Raw genomic sequence first — 19,346 nt, 5'->3', positions numbered from 1 at the left:
AGCACAGTGAGCAACACGGAAACTCAGAATCCAAAAAGATACCTTCATCTACAGCACTTAACAATAGCAAACAGCTTCATGTAGGTCTGTGGTCTGGTTCTTGTGATTCAATCACCAAATAACTACCCTTGAACTCTTCTATAGGCTCACATAAGGTCTGCTATAAGCATGAGGAGGTCTAAAACCTTAACAACAGTATTTCCAAGCTTAGAAGTGGACTGTCATAACACAGTAAGTCTGAAACTTCACTAAATCCCTTCAAATTGCCACCAAACTGCCTTAGAAGGAGCTGCAGCTCTGAAATGTCCCTTCTAGCCCTAATATGGTGACGTTAAGAGCCTTCCTTATCCCACTTTACCCTTCCTTTAAGCTGTACATGCCATACACAAGGTGGGCGCTAACCCCCAAAGGGGCGATCTCACTTGTAAATTCAAGTGTTCACCAAACAAAACAAATGAGCAGGGAATGTCATCACCCAGCTGTTTAAAATCTTTTCAATCAATACCCATAAGCAGAAAATAGTTCCTTCAACAGATATGTGCAAAAACTTGGTTTTCTGTGTAGATAGAAAAGTACGGCCAGAACTGGAAATTTCATTCAAACCTTTCAAGATCCTCACAATACGAACATCCCTCTAAAAATCATTAAAACACACCAAAAACCTTGAAGGCAACTCGGAAAACTTCATAAATGTTCATTTTTTCCAAAACCCGCATCACCAAACTCAAGCAAATCAATGTATTCTCTGGCTGAAAACCAATAACCAACTAGGGTGGATCTTTCACCACTGGAACCAGACAAATTGCAGAGGGGATTTGTCCTCAACAATCCCAGGAATAACTATCAAAATTAGACATATTTTATGAAGTAACTTTATAAAAGGGGTTAATTAAAATGTCAATGATAAAATATAAAGTTTACCCCTTTATGCACGCCTACCTAGGCAAGTTGTTTCTTTAAAAAAAGTGGGCAAGATTTAATGTTGAATTGGACCCTCAAATTGGACACCTAAGTGGAAAGAATATTCCCTTGGGATATGGGAATATGAGAACCCTAATTTTGCCATTGGGTTTTGAGAAGCATAAAGGGAGTTGATTATTATTTTTACAGCTTCTATTTGGAATTGAGCTCTGCAAGTGCATACCAGCAGCAGATCCACCTTGGGAAACAAAGACTTCTCAGAGGGAGGTGAGTTTGGACGCAACCCCAACTCACATCATAGTTTTAAAACTCGTGGACTCGCCACGGACTCGCGAGTCCATGGGAGCCACGAGTCGACTCGCCAAGGACTCGCACGGCGAGTCCTGGCGAGTCCATCTGAAAGACTCGCGAGTCTTTTGCAAGGACTCGCGAGTCTTTCAGATGGACTCGCGCGACCCAGAAAAAATGTCATGCAAGCTTTAAAATTGAGTTTAACATGTGAAAAAATTTGGTCTCTCCGTCAGGATTCATTTCCTTTTATCTTTTTTCTTTCTTATACTTTAAGTTATATTCCATATATACTGTCAGGATGTTTGAGAGTGGTTTCGGACCTCCAGGAGTTATAATGCAAAATCTAGTTTTTGGAGGATTCTTCAATTTTCCAGACTTAGTCAGATTTCAGGATCAGGAAGACATTCGAGACTTAGCCAAATTTCAGGGCATTTGAAGATCAGGATGACATTCCAGACTTTAAGTTATATTCCATATATACTGTCAGGATGTTTGAGAGTGGTTTCGGACCTCCAAGAGTTATAATGCAAAATCTAGTTTTTGGAGGATTCTTCAATTTTCCAGACTTAGTCAAATTTCAGGATCCTTCGGCGATGCCCCTTGACCCCAACTTGGGGGCGTTGCCCCCAAACCCCCGTCGAAAAATATAGGGGGAAATTGCGCCGATGGAAGTAGGGAAAATTTAACCTTCGAGTCTGATTAGGCTCCATATAAAAGCATAATTAGCATTGAAGAAATCTTGGTATTATACATTTTAGAGTTGAAAGTTTGAAACTATGAGTATGTGACATGTGTAATGTTTCAATTATGGCTCTTATGTTCTCTAAATGCATTAATTTCTTTATGTTTTTTTGTAAAACTACGGTTTTTTTTTTTGCCGAGTCCTTGCCGAGTCTTTCACGAGTCTTTCACGAGTCCGAGTCCGAGTCCAAATTTTTGGTTTGCCGAATCCGTGGCGAGTCCGAGTTTTTCAACTATGACTCACATAACCGAAGAAATCTTCCAAAATTCTTGTTTGTGCATCAAAATCAGACCTTCAGCAGCATTATCGGATTGGTGAAGTGTATTGATAAGGTTTTAGATGCCATTGAAGGCTGACACATTCATTTCCAGCTCCCACGTGGCTTCCTAGGGTAGGCCGTACACCTTGTAGGCACCTGGTGTGCCAAATAAATAATTCAGCAGCAGATGGGGTTTCAAATTTGTTAGAAATTCATTGTCAGCAGTAGTAAACAACAAATAAATCTTTCCTTCAAGTTTATTATGGCATATGTGATGGCTATCAACAATTTAGTGTGGAAAATGGGTCAAATTTAGTGATTTTATCTGGGAGCTTGAAAGGAATTGAAGCAAAACTATTTATTTTCCCCATAATTGTTTTTGATAATTATAGTAGATGCAAATAAACCTCATTGGAGGTATTGGCACCATTGGGAGATTCTTGTACATCTTTCGTGGCTAGCGCTAGACTCTGGGTATGCTATTCACTATTCTAATTACAACAAATTATTCAAATTTGGTATTAGTGTTTTGCATCATTTGTTGCCATGGAATGAGGTTTCATCATCTTGCGAGAAGATTCACAAGAGGATTCTATAGGAGAGATAAGCATGACTTCCCTTGATGTAGGGCATGAGATTGGCATGGATAATGATGGTATGGCTTCTTTAGGTGATCACAGTGCATCTTCTAGTGTGATAGTTGATTCCAATGATGACAAAATTCCTACACATGAAAAATCAGAACATGGCACTCCAGATTTGGGAGTCAAACATAAAGTATATACCGTGGATTCAAGCCATAAAGGTTCTAACTTTGTACTTCATACCATGGAAGATGTTAAAGGGACACAATATATGTGTCATAGGTGGTTACAAAGAGATAAGAAGGCAAAGATGCTTGCTGCCCAAGCAAGACAACACCTATAAGAGGTCAAGGAATGATGCAACCAGCTAGATAATGCAAGGAAACAAAGGGAATCATACATTAGATCATTATTTCTTTCGAGAGAAGAATGTATACAAGTTGAATGTGCAAAGGAAGATCTTCTTGAGGTAAACAAACAAGAAGAACATGTTGTGTGTGAACAAGAGAAGAGGTATAATTCAGAAAATTCAGAATGTTTATCTAGTTTACATCATGAGGATCATGAGTTTCCTCTTTTAGAGATTTCTTTCAAGGTTCAAAACTATGATGATAAGGGACACACACTTGGTGGACCAGCCACTAGTATTATACGTATTTGTGTAGAAGGAAACATTATTGATTCCTTTTTGATTGAGCATGCATCATCCACAATGAAAGAACAACTGCTAAGATCATATGAGGCATAGAGACTAAGAGATTCCCTAGTAGTAAGATCTTACAATTTGATAATGTTTGGTTTGTTTTGCATACTATACCATGGAGTTGGTTAGTAATGAAAGACAAATCGGCTTTAGCAGCTAGAAATTTATGTTACTTGCAGCAGGTCACACCTCATAGGCCAGCACTCATGGTGGATCAATCTTCCCTCAAAAAAGATACAAGAAAGAGCAATAAAGGCACCTTGGAAAGGTATGAGCATAATTCTAGTTCTTTGAGTTGGGACTGCAATATCGTGACATGAAGGATAGTGGTGACAAGAAATGTAGCATGGTAAACATTCGTGAGTGGATAGATATGTATGAGGTAAAGATTGAAACTTCAAATTGCCAACAATCTGATTTTATACCAGCAGTTGAAGAAGGGCATGAATCAATTTGTGATACCTTGATGGAGTATGATAATGACTTTGCTTCAAGACATGATATGCTACAAGATAGGGCTGTGAAATGTATGCAAGTGTACTCTAGTATTAAAGACTTACAAGGCAAAAAAAGAAAAGTTACAATCAGCCCTAAATCCCTGATTAAGGGCAGCAGCACTATATCTCTTTATACTCACGAGTTAGCTGCCTATTTTCATGAAAAAGTAAGTGCTATGGACCCTCCAATTATTGGCATTCAATAAATAAAAGTTGAGCATGAAGTTTACAAGAAAAAGGTGCTTGTTTCAACTGAAGATTTGCCACCAAGGTATGATCCTAATTCTCTGATTTATAACAGCAGTGATTCATCCTCCCCTTTTGATGACGTTGGTGCTTCTAATCATTGGGAAACAAGTCATGATAACTCTATTATGATGGGTACACATGATGCATGCTTTGGTCATGATAAGTCACATGGTATATCTCATTTTAGGACTAGGTTTAGACATTTTGGAGCAGCTGATATAACTCAGTCCCAAATGATGGATGATGATTGGCTAGAAAGGGCAAGGCAAGCCAAGATCAATCTTCAACATGTTCGTGATGTTCACCATTCATATGATGATGTGAGACATGAGTTGCTTAATTTAGAATTTCAGACTGGGATCTTACACACCATTGTTATTTTGATGGATGTTGGTTCTTTGATTTCAATCTCTGTCAAAGGTCTCTATGTTATTTTTTGATTTGCCCACAACATTTTTGTGTGGTGGGTAGTATTGATGACTCTTCTCGTTTTACACTCTTGATTTATAAATTGTACAAGCAATCCTTAACAAGATGCCCCATAACTTTGCATATTTTTTAGTTCATTTTCTTCGAGCAAATTACTTTGGTATGAACTATCTCACGATGAGTACATCATAGATCCTTGGCTTCTTTCCTATTGTCTTCCTTCAAATCTCTCATCATTCAAAGCATATCTTTTGCAAGAGATTGCATTGACCTTGGATGGTTGTTGTCACTTATATCCTAAGTCTTCTTTCCTATTGTCTTCCTTCAAATCTCTCATCATTCAAAGCATATCTTTTGCAAGAGATTGCATTGACCTTGGATGGTTGTTGTCACTTATATCCTAAGTCACAGAATATGGCGATTTTCATGGATGAGGTTCGAATTTAATCGTATTTCAAATTTTTATAAAAAAATCGTTCAAATTCATCCATAAATTTGGCAACTGTTGGGTCACAGGTGTCTGCAACTGCTGGGTCGCCGTTGGGTTTTCTCCAACAAGGGTCAATATGCAACGAAATATTCAGCGATGGAAGTTTAAGTATGTGCAACGGTAAATGTCTCCTTAAACTTTAAGTTGAGGGAATCCTTAAACTTCCGTTGGATTTTCTGAAGGCAAATTTAAGTATGCGCGACAGTAAATGTCTCGTATATTGTCGTCGCTGAATATTCAGTGACGGAAGTTTGTTATTATCCATTGTTGGGGATTTCATATTTGCGCTTGGTAAAATTATTGGCGAAGGTCTGGAAATATTATTCAGCGCAGGGATTAATTAAGGAAGTTTGTTATCATATATATATTTGTCTCGTATACATATAGTTAAGGATGCTTGAGGCGTGGATTAATTAAGGAAGTTTGTTATTATATATATGCTGTCACATAAATGTCTTGTATACATATATTTAAAAATAAACAAAATTATATAAGGCGAATTTTATCCAAATTTTCCCGGGTCAAATTTCATCCGAATTTGTTGTCGAATTCGAATTCGAATTCGAACCTTGTGACTTAGCTTATATCCATGGTTGCTAGGAGAGTGTACCAATACTATTATGGGAGATGAGTACTAGTAGTGGCATGTCGTTTTAAAAAATAGGAGATGGGTACACTTGAAGATATCAAATATATACATATAGCTTGATAAAGTGCATTCATTTAAGAAGATAAGATGGTGATATGTTAATGATGTCATGGAGAGATTTGAAGGACTCTTCACAATTTGTTCGGCATGTTGAGCTACAATCATTAGTAAGGATTCTAAATGACAAGCATGCCAAAAACTTGGCATGCGTAATAATTATTATCTCTTCCAACTATACAAAATACTTGGAGATAGAGACAACCATCATTCTGGCTTTTCTTCTCCATGTTTCCTTCCTGGGTCTTTGAGATATGTTTTGGTGGGTGGGATGGCATAGTTTTCCTTTCTTTGTGGTAACATAAGAAGAGTCCTAATAGGAAACTTGATTTTGAAGGTGGAGATGAATAGTGCTTGAAGGTCATGGGTGGAGGATTTCATTGTGTAATTGAACTGGAGATGTCTAACCCTTACTTTAGAGCTTGCGTCATTTGCATTTGGGAGTTGGTGAAATATATGGATGGAGCTACTTGCTTAGGGTCAGGGATGCCATGACTAAATTGCTCCTAGATCTTGGTCAATCTCTTGGGTGACAGTGCTGTCAATGGTTGTAGGTACCTATCTTCTCCACGTTGACATTGAGGATGCTATGAATTAGTCTTAAACCTATATTGACTATTATTTAGAGTATTTTTACTATATCAAGGCAAAGCAAAACGAAATTCATTAAGATATTAAGGAGGTAGAAAAAGCTATGAAGTTGGAGTTGTCTCATGGCGCTTTGGTTATGGATTCTCATTGTTGTGAGGAGGATGATCTAGTCGAGATCCTTCCTCTCATGAAATATGTTAAATGTGACAAATGCAAGAATTGTTTTGGGAATTTGATTGAGCCTATGTAATATGCTTGGGTTCTCCCTTGTATCTAGACAAATGATTGTTATTAAGTATTAAGCTCTGAAACTTATGTCAGTTAGTCCTAGTTAACCTAACATTCGAGAGGTTTGGCTTCGGTAATTTGCCCCTCATTTTCTATGGTTTTATGGGTCACTCGTTCATGCATCATTAGTGGAAATTCACGAGGTTGTATTAATTTGTGAAGGCCTTTTTCCTTTTCAGGCAACGATGAGATGATAAATTGTCATGGATTTTCTCTATTGGATTTATATCTCAGGAGTGGCCTCTATTTTTTGGATATTTACTCATGTTATAAGAATGATATAATATGAGGGATAAATTTTTAAAGGAAGGATTCTGGTGAGCTCCTTGCTATTAGAATTTGAGCAGAAATTATTTTATATATATATTCTAAAATAAAATTTTAAAAACTTGAAATATATAATTATAAATAATAAAATTTGAAATTTTGAAAACATGTCAGGAGAAAATCTTCCATTACTATAGCTAAGTAGTTTTAATCTTAATGACTAAAGTTTTTAATATATACAATTTAAATGACAAAGTAGTTTAAATATTTTAATATTAAAAATTTAAATTTGAATTTCTAAATGGTGTTCAAGGAGGAAAGCACGTATTTACTTTAAGACAGATCATTCACGGGGCTCATAGGAGACACAAACCACACCACTTCAGAAAACGCTCAAACAGTCGAGATTCAAAGTTAGAACCTAGTAGAAATGCATGCAAAGGAACGAGGAACCTTGAAAAAGTGGCAAGGATGCTGATTTTTCGTTATCCTCAACCACAACAATATCTCCTTGCTTCCCCCTGCGTATTACATTTTGCTTTTCTTGATGAAATTTGGATTACTGATTGCTCTTTATCATAATAGACATTCTTTGCAATTATAGTGTATATGCAATATTCTTGATATATAACCAAGAATTGCTGCTGAAATATTTATATGATGGAGGAGCTCTGGAGTGTGAAGTCAAAGATGAATAGTGCAGTGAACCACAGGTGACGGAAAACTGATTTTTGTAGGATTAAAAGTATAATAGAACAGTGACTCGTAAATGAGAAATAGCATTCCAGAAATTCAGATGGAAACTAAGAATCCCAAGATCTCATGCCAACATAGTAGGACAAGAAATAGGGTGACAGATTTAGTAACCAACTGGGCGGGTGGAAAAGTTGACCAAAATGGTTTATTCTCATCTTTTTTTCTTTCATGGTAGTAACTAATCCCTGAGAATGTGCCAAAGCGGAATAAATTTATCTTCATAAAAAATTAAAACTTAGCAGTGACATTTCATGATTGAATAAATCAAGGAAAATGCTAAAAGAATAAAGAGTAATACATATTAAATGCAGCTTTCATTTTTGCTTACTTTTTTTGTAGCTATGTGAATATGTATGGAGATGAAAATTAGAGATTGCTCAATGCTTAGATTTTATTTTAGACATTTATATTATATTTATAGAATCATAGTTTACATATGTTATCTAAAATTCGGTACCTTGCCAATACTTTTTCCAGGTCTAGGGTTCATTAACCTTAGGAACCCATAGAAATTTGTTTTTTAATAATGAAGAGAAACGTATCTCTGTGAGATTCTATATTGTGCTGATTTTCAGATAACATGGATTACTAGGATACTGGATATTTAAATAATACTTTTTTTGTCTTTGTAATGCGCTGAAAGCTATCCTAGAAACTCATATTGCATTCAGCAGATATAGACATAGATGGATAGACAGAAACAGCTAAACAGATAGAAAGACTGAAAGATGGATATATAATCCATGAAGCTGAAAATCCAGTGCTCTTGAAATGTTTATGATGGTATTTGGGTCTATCTTTGATGGACATCTGCTAGTATGCTGCTTATAAACATATAATCATAAAGATGTGACAAATAACTTGTTCTGCAGGCCTATTTATTACATATGTTGCATTGAATCTGATGGATGGAAACGGCCAACCAGCTCTTCTTTATATTGTTCCCTGTACCCTTGGTATGCCTCTATCTTACTTGTAGTTAACGTGCTTAGAAATTTACATCATTACTTTTGGGAATGGTTTATCCCCACTAACAACTATGTTATCTTTTTGTTTCATCAAACTCTGCAACTGTGCAGGCACTGTCCTAAGTTTGGGTTTCTGGCGGGATGAGCTAAGTAATTTATGGTCAAAGGGCGAGCCTCAAATGGCTTGTCCACATGTTCCAAAGGTTGGTTCGTAGATCGAAGACTGCTGTTGTAAATTGAAAACTCCTGTTATTTGCTGTGGCTTGAACTATATTCAATCTGGATGTGCGCACAAGATGGAAATTCAAACACTATTCATACTATATGCGAATAGTTATCCAGAGACAACTACCTTAAACACATACAAGGGATGTCGTTGCTAATTATATGTATGATGGCTTTACATAAGCTCACAAATAGTGTTAAGTCAGACCTTACCAAGTCTAGAGAAATTCTCGCATGCATGTGATCTTGAGATTTTTTGTGTATATACTTCAGATGTTACAGGAAAAGATCGTTCCATAGAATAGATATCTCTACAAGACAAATCTCAATGGTCAAACCCTATGAATCATGGCGAAATGATACTCAGTTCCATCCATAACTGTCATAATTTTAATGTTTATCATTCTTACCTAAAACCAAATTTCGTAATTTTCGCATTGAAATGATGCTAACTTTTCCTTTGCTGGGATTGTCAAAAGCAAGGACGACTCCTCTACCGTATGTTACATGATATCGGCCTTTATTGAATGTCTGCATCTTATGAGATCTTCTCTTTCGATCAAAGAGATGCTAATGTTAGGAAGATCTAAAAAGTTTGGAGGACTCTCTTAAGCATCTAACTAGTGGACAGTTGAAGTCCTGTAAAGCCAAAATATGTCTATGGTCAGAAGATAACAGTACAAAAGAGTGGTAGTCTACGTGTTGAAGAAGCAAAATATTATTGACACAATGTGTGCATGCACATGTATGAATGCGTGTGAAAAGATGTTAATCTACTTGACAAAAAACAAATAAACCATAAAATAGTGTAGATATAGATATTCTATGTAGTTACCTTTTTCTTCCTTTCGTAATTTGAAATGAAATGAAATTTCAATATTTTATTGAATTATTGTCAAAACCGGAAATTATTAATTAAGCAGTAAACAATGTTTATATTTTTAATCAAAACATTTATTAACCTTTTATAAAGAGATTGAAATTATTGAAATAAATAATGTAAATTTAGTGAATGCAACAGAAATTAGTGGTATTCTTTTATTTAATATTGTATTGAATATAATAAATTTATATTTTGAGTTTGGGAAGATATGTTAGTTTCATTAATTAAACAAATAAAAATATGTGCATGGAACACGAATATATTTTGAATGTTTTGAAAAATAAAGATATTAGGTAGTCTTTGTTACTGTGAAGAAGAGAAGAAATTGACTTTGTGATTGTCACTCGTACAAACATTTTTCAAGGAGATTGTTTTCCAGACATAAATTGTTTAAGGTGTATAATTCTCTCCACTCCAAATTCATTTTCCTATCTATTCTTTTTATAATTTATTTAAGGTGTCTAACCTTTCCCCACTCCAAAAACATGTAACCACCTTTAAAGAGTAGATATGCCTCTACCTGGAAGGCTATTTCAGAAACTAAGTATGTGGAAGTGATATCATGACAAGAAAACTCCTTTGTTATACAATTGTATTACATTGCTTTGTAGTACCTTAAAACTTCCTTGATGGCATAGCTAGGGCATTCATGTGCATCAAAACATTTTCTAGGTAAGATAACCAAAATTTGTTAAAAAAATATATGGAAAAAAATTATTGTGTATTGCCCCACTCAAGGTTAATTAGTAATGGTGATGAAACTCTTATCATTGTGATGATATGTATTGTAAAAAGGATATATATTGTAAAAAGGCTATCCATTAAATTTTCGTTACCTTTGTGGCCTGATTATTGTGATTTTTTGTTACACTTTATGTGCTAGTAAATAGTTGTGTCATTGCAAAAATTATGAAGCTACCCAATAGGCAACAACAAATGGAGAAATCATTAAGAGGTCAACAATTCTCCTTTGTTTTTGGGTGGGTAGCTCACTCGTATGATGGGGTTTGTAAATTTTGAGTACTTTTAACAAAAAGTGCGAAAGTTAGGAAAGGGAAAATGAGAGGAAAGATAAAGAAAAATGTTTGTGAACATAAGAATCACAACCTAGATCCTTTGAAAATAAGTAATCGCAAAAGCACAAAGCCTTTCGATCTAGAATTGTAAGAAGATTAAGTAAAGGGAAACATATATATTACGAAGTACACATAAGAATAATCAGCTTTAGGAATAATATGACATAAGAACAACAATGCCTCTTGACTATTAAAACAAAATTGGAGCTCAAAGACTCCAATAATCCTATGCTAAACTTTTTTTTCTTTGGTGAAAAGGTACCCTCTTTTTAAGTAAAACTCTCATTTATAACTTTTTCCCTTGAAAATTAAGTTATCATTATATATTTTTTTGAAAGACTTAAAATTACCTTTTGAATAAAGTTTTCAATTAGAGTTGAGCAGTCCCAATCATCTCGCTATTTATTTATAATAAGAATTGTCAAATATAATTAGAGTTGGGATGTCTACTGTCAATACACCATTATCATTCCTTCTTTTGAAAATAAGTTGCTTTGATCAAAGTCTCATGTCCCCTCCTTGATCGCTATATATATATATATTAATAATTATTAATTAATATAATAATTATCAACAAATTATTAATTATTTATTAATAATCTTATATAAATTAATAATATTATTTATTAACAATCAGCCTACAATATATAATATATTATAAACTCAGATATTTCAGAGTATAGAATGCATACACATCTTGATGAAGGTATACTCTACAACTTAAGTAGTTATTAAGAATCAAAGTGTACGAGGGAAAATCACGAAGGTCTTAATAAAAAAAGATGATTTACCTAATTGGCATTAAGAGATATTATCAGATAAAGGAAGTATGCCAAAGAGATTAAGTTTAAAGAACAACGATGATATTGTAAAGCCTATGCATATACTAAAAGCAATGACTTGATAACAAGGTAACGTAACTAACATTAACGTACAACGATTGCATCAATATAACATACAACATTGAGTATATTGGAGAATGACAAGACAACACTGGTATACGGTAATTAATATTCTAAGCAATTGATTAAGATAGCAACCTCATACAATACTTCTATTGGTAAAAAGATATGATCAAATTACAGATTGGAAGATCAAGTAATCTAAAGGTGCCTTGGCTTGGATGATTAAGTCATTAATAAGAACGATTTAGTTAGATTATAAAGAATGATTCAGTAGGGGATAGTGCGAGTAAGTGACACAAGCACCAAACAGTGATTCATTAAAAGATGACAACGATTCATTATTTTCAATGCCACTATTCATTAAGCAAAACAATAATACAACATCGATTATAGAAAGGCACGAACATTAACAAAATAGTGATTGATTCGTGAAGAGCTGTGATCTGATTAGAAGTTAAGGAGTGTGATTAGTTCTAAAAGACAATAATAAATATTATTTGCAAACTGCAATCAAGACAAGAATGTGTCCATTCTCAAGGAAGGGTTGCATCCATTCAATCCCACCAGATATTTAATGAGGAACAAACTCATTCCAAGGGATCATCAAATGGGAGTTTTTCTTTGTTTATTTGTATCCTATTTGATCTGCTCTCTTGAGAATTATTGCCATCGGCATAACAGGTTGCATACTTTAAAGTTTACATCAGAAATAGCACCGATCAGAAGAGATCAGAACTGTATAGAGCTACAGGTGGTAGCATCCTTGACCTTGATGGTATGCATGGGAATGTATTGTACTATATGAAGTATGATAATAATTCTATGCATAATTTAATATTAATAGAAATATTAACATAGAGTGCAATATGTATTTAATAAGGATACCAAGTATCATGACAGTGGCAGACTAGATTTGACATGCATCCGATCTGTGTGCCATTACCAGCAAGTAAACATATTACTAACTAGGATTGTTTTAAGTTGGTAGTATTATTATATAAATTATATAGAAGGATATCCGCTAATACATAAATAATTGGTACTATATATATATATATCCAAATCAGAGTAAGGAATAATATAAGGATTGTAAATATAGATATGGATAATAATAAAATATAATAATTATAATTAATATAATATTTTTAAAAATTAGTAATAATTCATATAATTAGTAATTAATAAATACATAAGGGATTTATAATGGATCAAAATAAGATTAATTATTTAGTATGGTAAGACAACAAGTACTTCACAGATTAAAGAAAGGATAGAACATCCGATATTTGATTCATGTTAAGATAGTCTTGACTCTTAATCAAGTTAGTTCAAATCATAAATACTTTGAAAATAAATTAATTATGGTTAAAATTGACCAAACTACTAGGGGACATTACACAAGGATAGATGTGGCTTATGAAAAGATGTTTGCACTTTTATTGTAAATTTATGACCTTATCTAACATTTAGTATTATATGACAATAATGCAACCATGTCAATAGATGGAAGTCTCTATTTCAAGGCTGTGGCTATTCTAGCTCCAAAAACGCCCCAACTACATTGTCATACACTGAAAATAACCTTCGTGTTATATACAGGGGGACAGTGGCCTTTGCACTTCTGTCAAGCCCCGTAGCCATTCTGAGCCTATTTTGCAATTTTTCTGTTTGCATAACATGAAAGTTTTGCGTCGTACGACATCACAATTTTGGAGCGAGTTTAGCCACATCCTCTATTTCTGAAATAATACGATCAGAGTTTGTAAATTAGAATTTCATTTTGGAATGTTGTTGTATACATTTTTTAAACTTACCTTTTTTTAAAGTCCTTTTTGCCCAAGGATACATCCCAATAAGGCCCTCCACTCAGACTAACATCCCAAACAACACAATTCTGCTATTATTTTTTTTTGCTTTCAGTTCAATTTTGTATCAGCAAGCCTAGTGACTTCTTGCAAATGTTGCTTTAAAAGAATGCCCTAATGACTCCCCAATCTGCTTATCAAAGTTTTGTGAAGATAGAATATCAAACATGCAAATTTTATTTGTGCCGCTTTTGTAGGAATTCTTTGAATTGCCCGATTGATATTTAGAACATAAGCATTCAAAAGATAAAGCTTACTTAGAACTCTGTCTATGTGCCTTGAGAATATTAATGCCCTTGATCGGATATTTCGTTTGACGAGCTTGAAGAAACACTAATTCATAAGAACATCAAAAATCATTCATATGTAAAGAACATCATAAATCATTCATATGTAAAGAACATCAACACAACCACTTAATGATGTTGGTGACCTACCCTTGCTACTTATAATGCTTTGTTCTTTTTCTCTTTTTCCAGAAGTTCCCAAACAGGATAATCTGTAGTTATAACACAAACTCTTCAGGTCACTTTCGGAGTATCCCTCTGTCATATTTGTAATTGCATCCAAAATAATATTTGATGCCACTTAACTCTTTTTCAAGTATTACCTTAAAGATTTCGACCCTATTTGGCACATCTGGTAAGTTGACCACTAACGTCCGAAGTAGTCTTCAAATGACAATTCATCAAAGATCAAATGGTCTAGTAGTGATGGCAAGAACTAAGACTCTCTTTTATCTTGTGCGTAATCCAGTCTAGTTTATTTTAAACCCATTCTTCATCTTGCGCATGGCCTCATATTCTCCAAGATTCTCCCTTCAACCTTCACCAAATCACTTTGATGTAATTGCTTGACATTGAAATGTTTATTAAATTTGCACTTTCATGATTTGAGCGTTTTGATGTTCCTCTTGAGCCCGTTGTGCCTCATATATTATGCAGATTCTTGAGGGCCAGGATAACAATGTTCTCAAAGTGTACATTGGGCATATATGGTTTGGAAAATTTTAACTATTTCTTTTTCGTAAAATATTTTACTCGTCTTTTGATCATCCAAGAATGAGTAACATCTCAGTTATGCTTTAATAAGGCAATCACAACATATGACGAATAATATGTGACATTCTTGGTAGCCCCAATCAGGTTTACTTGACATCCTCCACATGAACACATTCTGTTTATGGTAGTAGACAAGCCAAATAAGGATTTTAAAAATACCAGTTGTTGATACATTATTTTGTCCTTTAGCTTTATAAATCAAATCTTCACATTTAAACTGAACCTGCGGATGTTTCATACTATTTGTGACCACAAGTAATCTACAATCTGAACACAAGCTAGAAGGATGAATTTGTTTATCTATATAGGAATTAGTCTTTTCAATGAACTTAGATCTAACTGTTCCCATATATGTCACAGTCCCTAGTAAAAGTATCAAAACTTCTAAGACTTAGATTTTAAAAAGTGATCTGTTTTTAGAACACTCAAACATCTCTACCAGTCATCATTTCTGACCCATCATTTTTAATTGAAGAAGCTACTCTGATTGTTTGCTCTTCCTCGCCGAGCATATCACTTAGATCTTTATGCATTGGGTAGACACACTGCTTATCATTTGCATGCTTGACAATAAGTGCTTCAAGAGGCATTATCAGAGTGTCTCATCTCTTCAAAGTCACTCTTAAGCAATACACACAAGGCACTTAAAACTTTCTCTTTTATATGTGTAGATATGTCAACTTACATGGTTGTAGTGCCGAGGTAGGGAGTTATTTCCCATCCTCTAGACGGTCTTATTACAAACAATGGAATGTCTATGGCATCTTTCCCAAACCTTAACCTACACATTTTCATTCAATGTAAAATTGTGAACTTTAGCTGTGTAAGCAACATCTATCTTGTAGACAACACCAGTTGGTGTTATGGTACTTTCTTTTGGACTTGATATGTAATCCATCAAAAGGATTAAGCATTATATTGCCTTGCAATACAAATCTTGAGAAGGTACGTAAGCGAGTAAGAAGGTCAATTCGGTAAGAAGACTCCACACCCTCACATTTGGCACGAATTGTAGGAAACAAAGACACATTTAGAATTTGATTGTTAATGCAGGAAGAAAAACTTAGTTATAGCAATGATAACTGATACTTTATACAAAAGAGTAAAAATAATATGTATATGATTATATCACTTTTGACTCTTATATGATGGCTGATTATTGATTATATGATCAATGTTTTCTATTATGATGTTTTGGGATGAAATATACAAAATGTGAGATTGTATATTGAATATTTTTATTCAAAAAATAGAAATTCAAAATCTTCTTTTAAATATTAATGAGCATATCATAAAATTTGAGATGCATAAAGATCTTTTTGAGCCTTAAAAAAATTCAAAAAAAATTGCAAGGTGATTTGGAAGATATTTTGACAAGGGAAGAAATTTATAAGAGGCAAAAATCTAAAGAACTGTGGTTAAAAGAGGGAGATAGAAACACAAGGTTTTTTCACGCATCGACACAAATCAAAAGTCAGTCAACTGTAATATTTTCTATAAAATTAAGCTTGGGATAGATTCTTACGATTAAATTGAAAATTTAGAAGAAAACAAAATCCCTTTTCTCTCATTTAATGACTATATGAGCTGATAAATGATTATATGATCAATGTTTTCCATTATGATGTTTCAAGATGAAATATATAAAATGCAAGATTGTGTGTTGAATATTGCTATTTCATGTGATGCTAATCTATTTGAGTGATTTTGATTGGTGGTTGGCTAATCCAATACTTTTTTTTTTTTGATCGGTAATTGGCCGAAGCCTAAATAGCTTTTGACTGGAGCTATGAACCAATGGGGACACAGTAGGGGGCCCCATCCCCATTACATATCTTTGAATTATTATTATTATTATTATTATTATGTTTGATTAGATTGACCCCAAGACCTTCCCCATCCTATGGAAGGCCAAGAGTCACAGCTTAGAATTCCACTTCAGATGTCCCTATTGGGAATTCAACTTGGGTCTCCACAGTGAGAACCCAGTGTTTTAACCAGTTAAGTTCAACCCCTTGGATGGCTAGTCCAATACTTACACATATCTTGTTTGATACATTTTATGATGATTCGGATGAGTGCTAGATCTGATCATGGCTTGTGTTTATGCTATATTATCATTATGAGATTTACTAAGAGTTGGTGAGCGTAAAATTAAGATTTATGAATTTTGTATTTTTATGTCTTGATTATTCTACAAATTTTAGAATCCTTTCTATATGCGATTTATGTTGGATGCTTAATAAAAATGCCATGTGTCATTTGAGATTATTAAAGATATGACTTCTTGTGTACTTGTGTTTTCCTTATCTTTATTTTATTTATGCTTTGACTATTATTTCAATTCAATGTGTGCATTGAGTGTACATGAGACATGGACAAGCCAATAAGAGGCATATGGAGAGTTGTACATAGATTAACTACCATCTTGTTCCATCTCGTAAGGTGATGAGACTATAATGCAAACTTATATTTCCAAATCACTTGTGCCTTGTGTTCTAGGGGCTCTAAAAATCTATGATTTAGATCTAAATTAAATTGTAAGCTTGACTTTCCTTCTTTTAACTATACATTTTATATTCTACTTATATTTAAAAAGGGATAGATTTTTATGAAAGCTTCTAGATAGTCCTATGTGAAAACATCATCCACATGTGATAACTTAGATACTTTTATATTTTAAATATTAATGAAAAGCCCATGTGGTCATTATATGGCATGTAAGAAAACATTTAATGATTGTAAGAGTTAATAACCTACAATTTTTTCTTCTTTTCTACAATTATCTCTTTCTCAGTCACTATCCAATACAATTGGAAATCCATTAGAATTCCAAGAGATCTTAATATAAATCACGTTTTAAGTTTGAAGAAATGTGGTTTAAAGATAGTCAATTTCTATCCTTATTAAAGAAAGGGAAAATGAGCCATTTTATATTGGTCCCAAGATGTTTTAAAGTTGCCAAAAAGTAATTTTTATCAAATAGAGGATTAAATTGTGGAACAAAGAACACTTTAAGAATATTTTTATTCAAAAAAATAAAATTCAAAATCTCCTTTAATATATTAACGAGCATATCATAAAATTTGACATGAATAAAGATACTTTTGAGCTTAAAAAAAAACTTGCAAACTGATTTGGAGGATATTTTGGCAAGGGAAGAAATTTACAGGAAATAAAATTCTAGAGAACTATGGCTAAAAGAGGGAGATAGAAACAAAAAGTTTTCCATGGATTGTCACAAATCAAAAGGTAGGCAAATGTAATCTTTTCTATAAAATCAAGATTGGGACAGATTCTTATGACTAAATTGGAAATTTAAAAGAAAACAAAACCCTTTTTCTCTCATTTCATTTCAATTCAGTAACACAATTATGACATTATATGGATCTATTGACCTCTCAAGTTCTTGAAAACATCCCTCTATCGGTTACAAATGAAAAAAAAATAGGAATCTTTTAAACCATTTACCCATAAGAGAAGTATTTTTCTCTTTACTCATGGATAAGGCTCAAAGTCTTGATAGTTTCGTAACTCTTTTCTATTAAAAATGTTGGGGTTTTGTGGGAAGGGACATTTGGATGGCTTTATAAGAATCAATGAGAAATAACACAATTGTGAAATATATAAATGCAACTTATATTGCATCCAAGGGATATTTAGTTTCTATCAAGTTACTAAAGCAATGACAAAAAAATGCTCCATTTCAGCTGGTTGGAGAAGATGTTTCGGATCTAGGAAAAAATAAACTTTATCAAAAGAGCATTAAATTGTGGAATGAACACTTAAATAATATTTTTATTGTAAAAAATAGAAATTTAAAATATTAATCAACATATCATAAAATTTAGCATGAATAAAGATACTCTTGAGCTTAAAAAAAAGTGATTTGGAGGAGATTTTGGATCATCAAAATGCAGTCAAATGCAATTTTTTTTATAAATTTAAGCTTGGAACAATTTCTTATAGATGAAAATGGAAATTTAGAAGGAAGCACAATCTTTTTTCTCTTATTTACTTTAATGAAATTCAAGACATTTTATAGATATGTTGACTTCTCAGGTACTTGGAAAAATCCCCCATTAGTTACAAATTAAGAAAATATGAATCTTTTGAAACCATTGACCCTTGAAGAAGAGAAGTAGTTTTGTCCTTACCCACAGGTAGGGCTCCAAGTCCTAGTGGTTTTATATCTCTTTCCTCTGAAAAATGTTAGGATTTTATGGGAAGGGGCATTTGGCTAGCTTTAGAAGAATCAATGAGAAATGGCATAGTCTTAAAATATATGAATGCAACTTATATTGCATTCAAGACTAGTCAATTTTTATCCTTACTAAAGGCATGGTTGAAAAATGAATGTTTTAGATTGGTTCCAAGATGTTCGAGATCTGCAAAAATTTTTTTTTGATCAAACAAAGGATTAAATTGTGGAATGAAGAATACATTAATTAAGAATATTTTTTGAATGAATCAACAAGACAAGGATAAACCAAGAGTACATGGAACTAACTAGTTGGTTCCTTTCATAGTTACAATAGCATATAGATTTGGTGCTTATCAACTTTCTATACCTGGAGGTGAATCGTTGGA

At 33.5% G+C, this 19,346-nt stretch overlaps 1 protein-coding gene across 1 annotated transcript in view; it reads left to right on the top strand.

Annotated features, from left to right (window-relative positions):
• Window positions 1-9,855, top strand: part of LOC131074659 (signal peptide peptidase-like 2) — a 148,453-nt gene extending 138,598 nt beyond the window's left edge. Inside the window, exons 13-14 of the mRNA XM_058011323.2 lie at window positions 8,646-8,729; window positions 8,853-9,855. Coding sequence (XP_057867306.2) covers window positions 8,646-8,729; window positions 8,853-8,956 — 188 coding nt within the window. The 3' untranslated portion in view covers window positions 8,957-9,855. The remainder of the gene's footprint in view (window positions 1-8,645; window positions 8,730-8,852) is intronic.
• Window positions 9,856-19,346: the final 9,491 nt, after the last annotated feature.

The sequence above is a fragment of the Cryptomeria japonica genome, chromosome 4 (genome assembly GCF_030272615.1).
Source record: "Cryptomeria japonica chromosome 4, Sugi_1.0, whole genome shotgun sequence".
In the NCBI taxonomy this organism is placed as follows: Eukaryota; Viridiplantae; Streptophyta; class Pinopsida; order Cupressales; family Cupressaceae; genus Cryptomeria; species Cryptomeria japonica.
The sequence above is the reverse complement of the archived record's forward strand: the minus strand, read 5'-3'. Positions and strand labels throughout refer to the sequence as shown.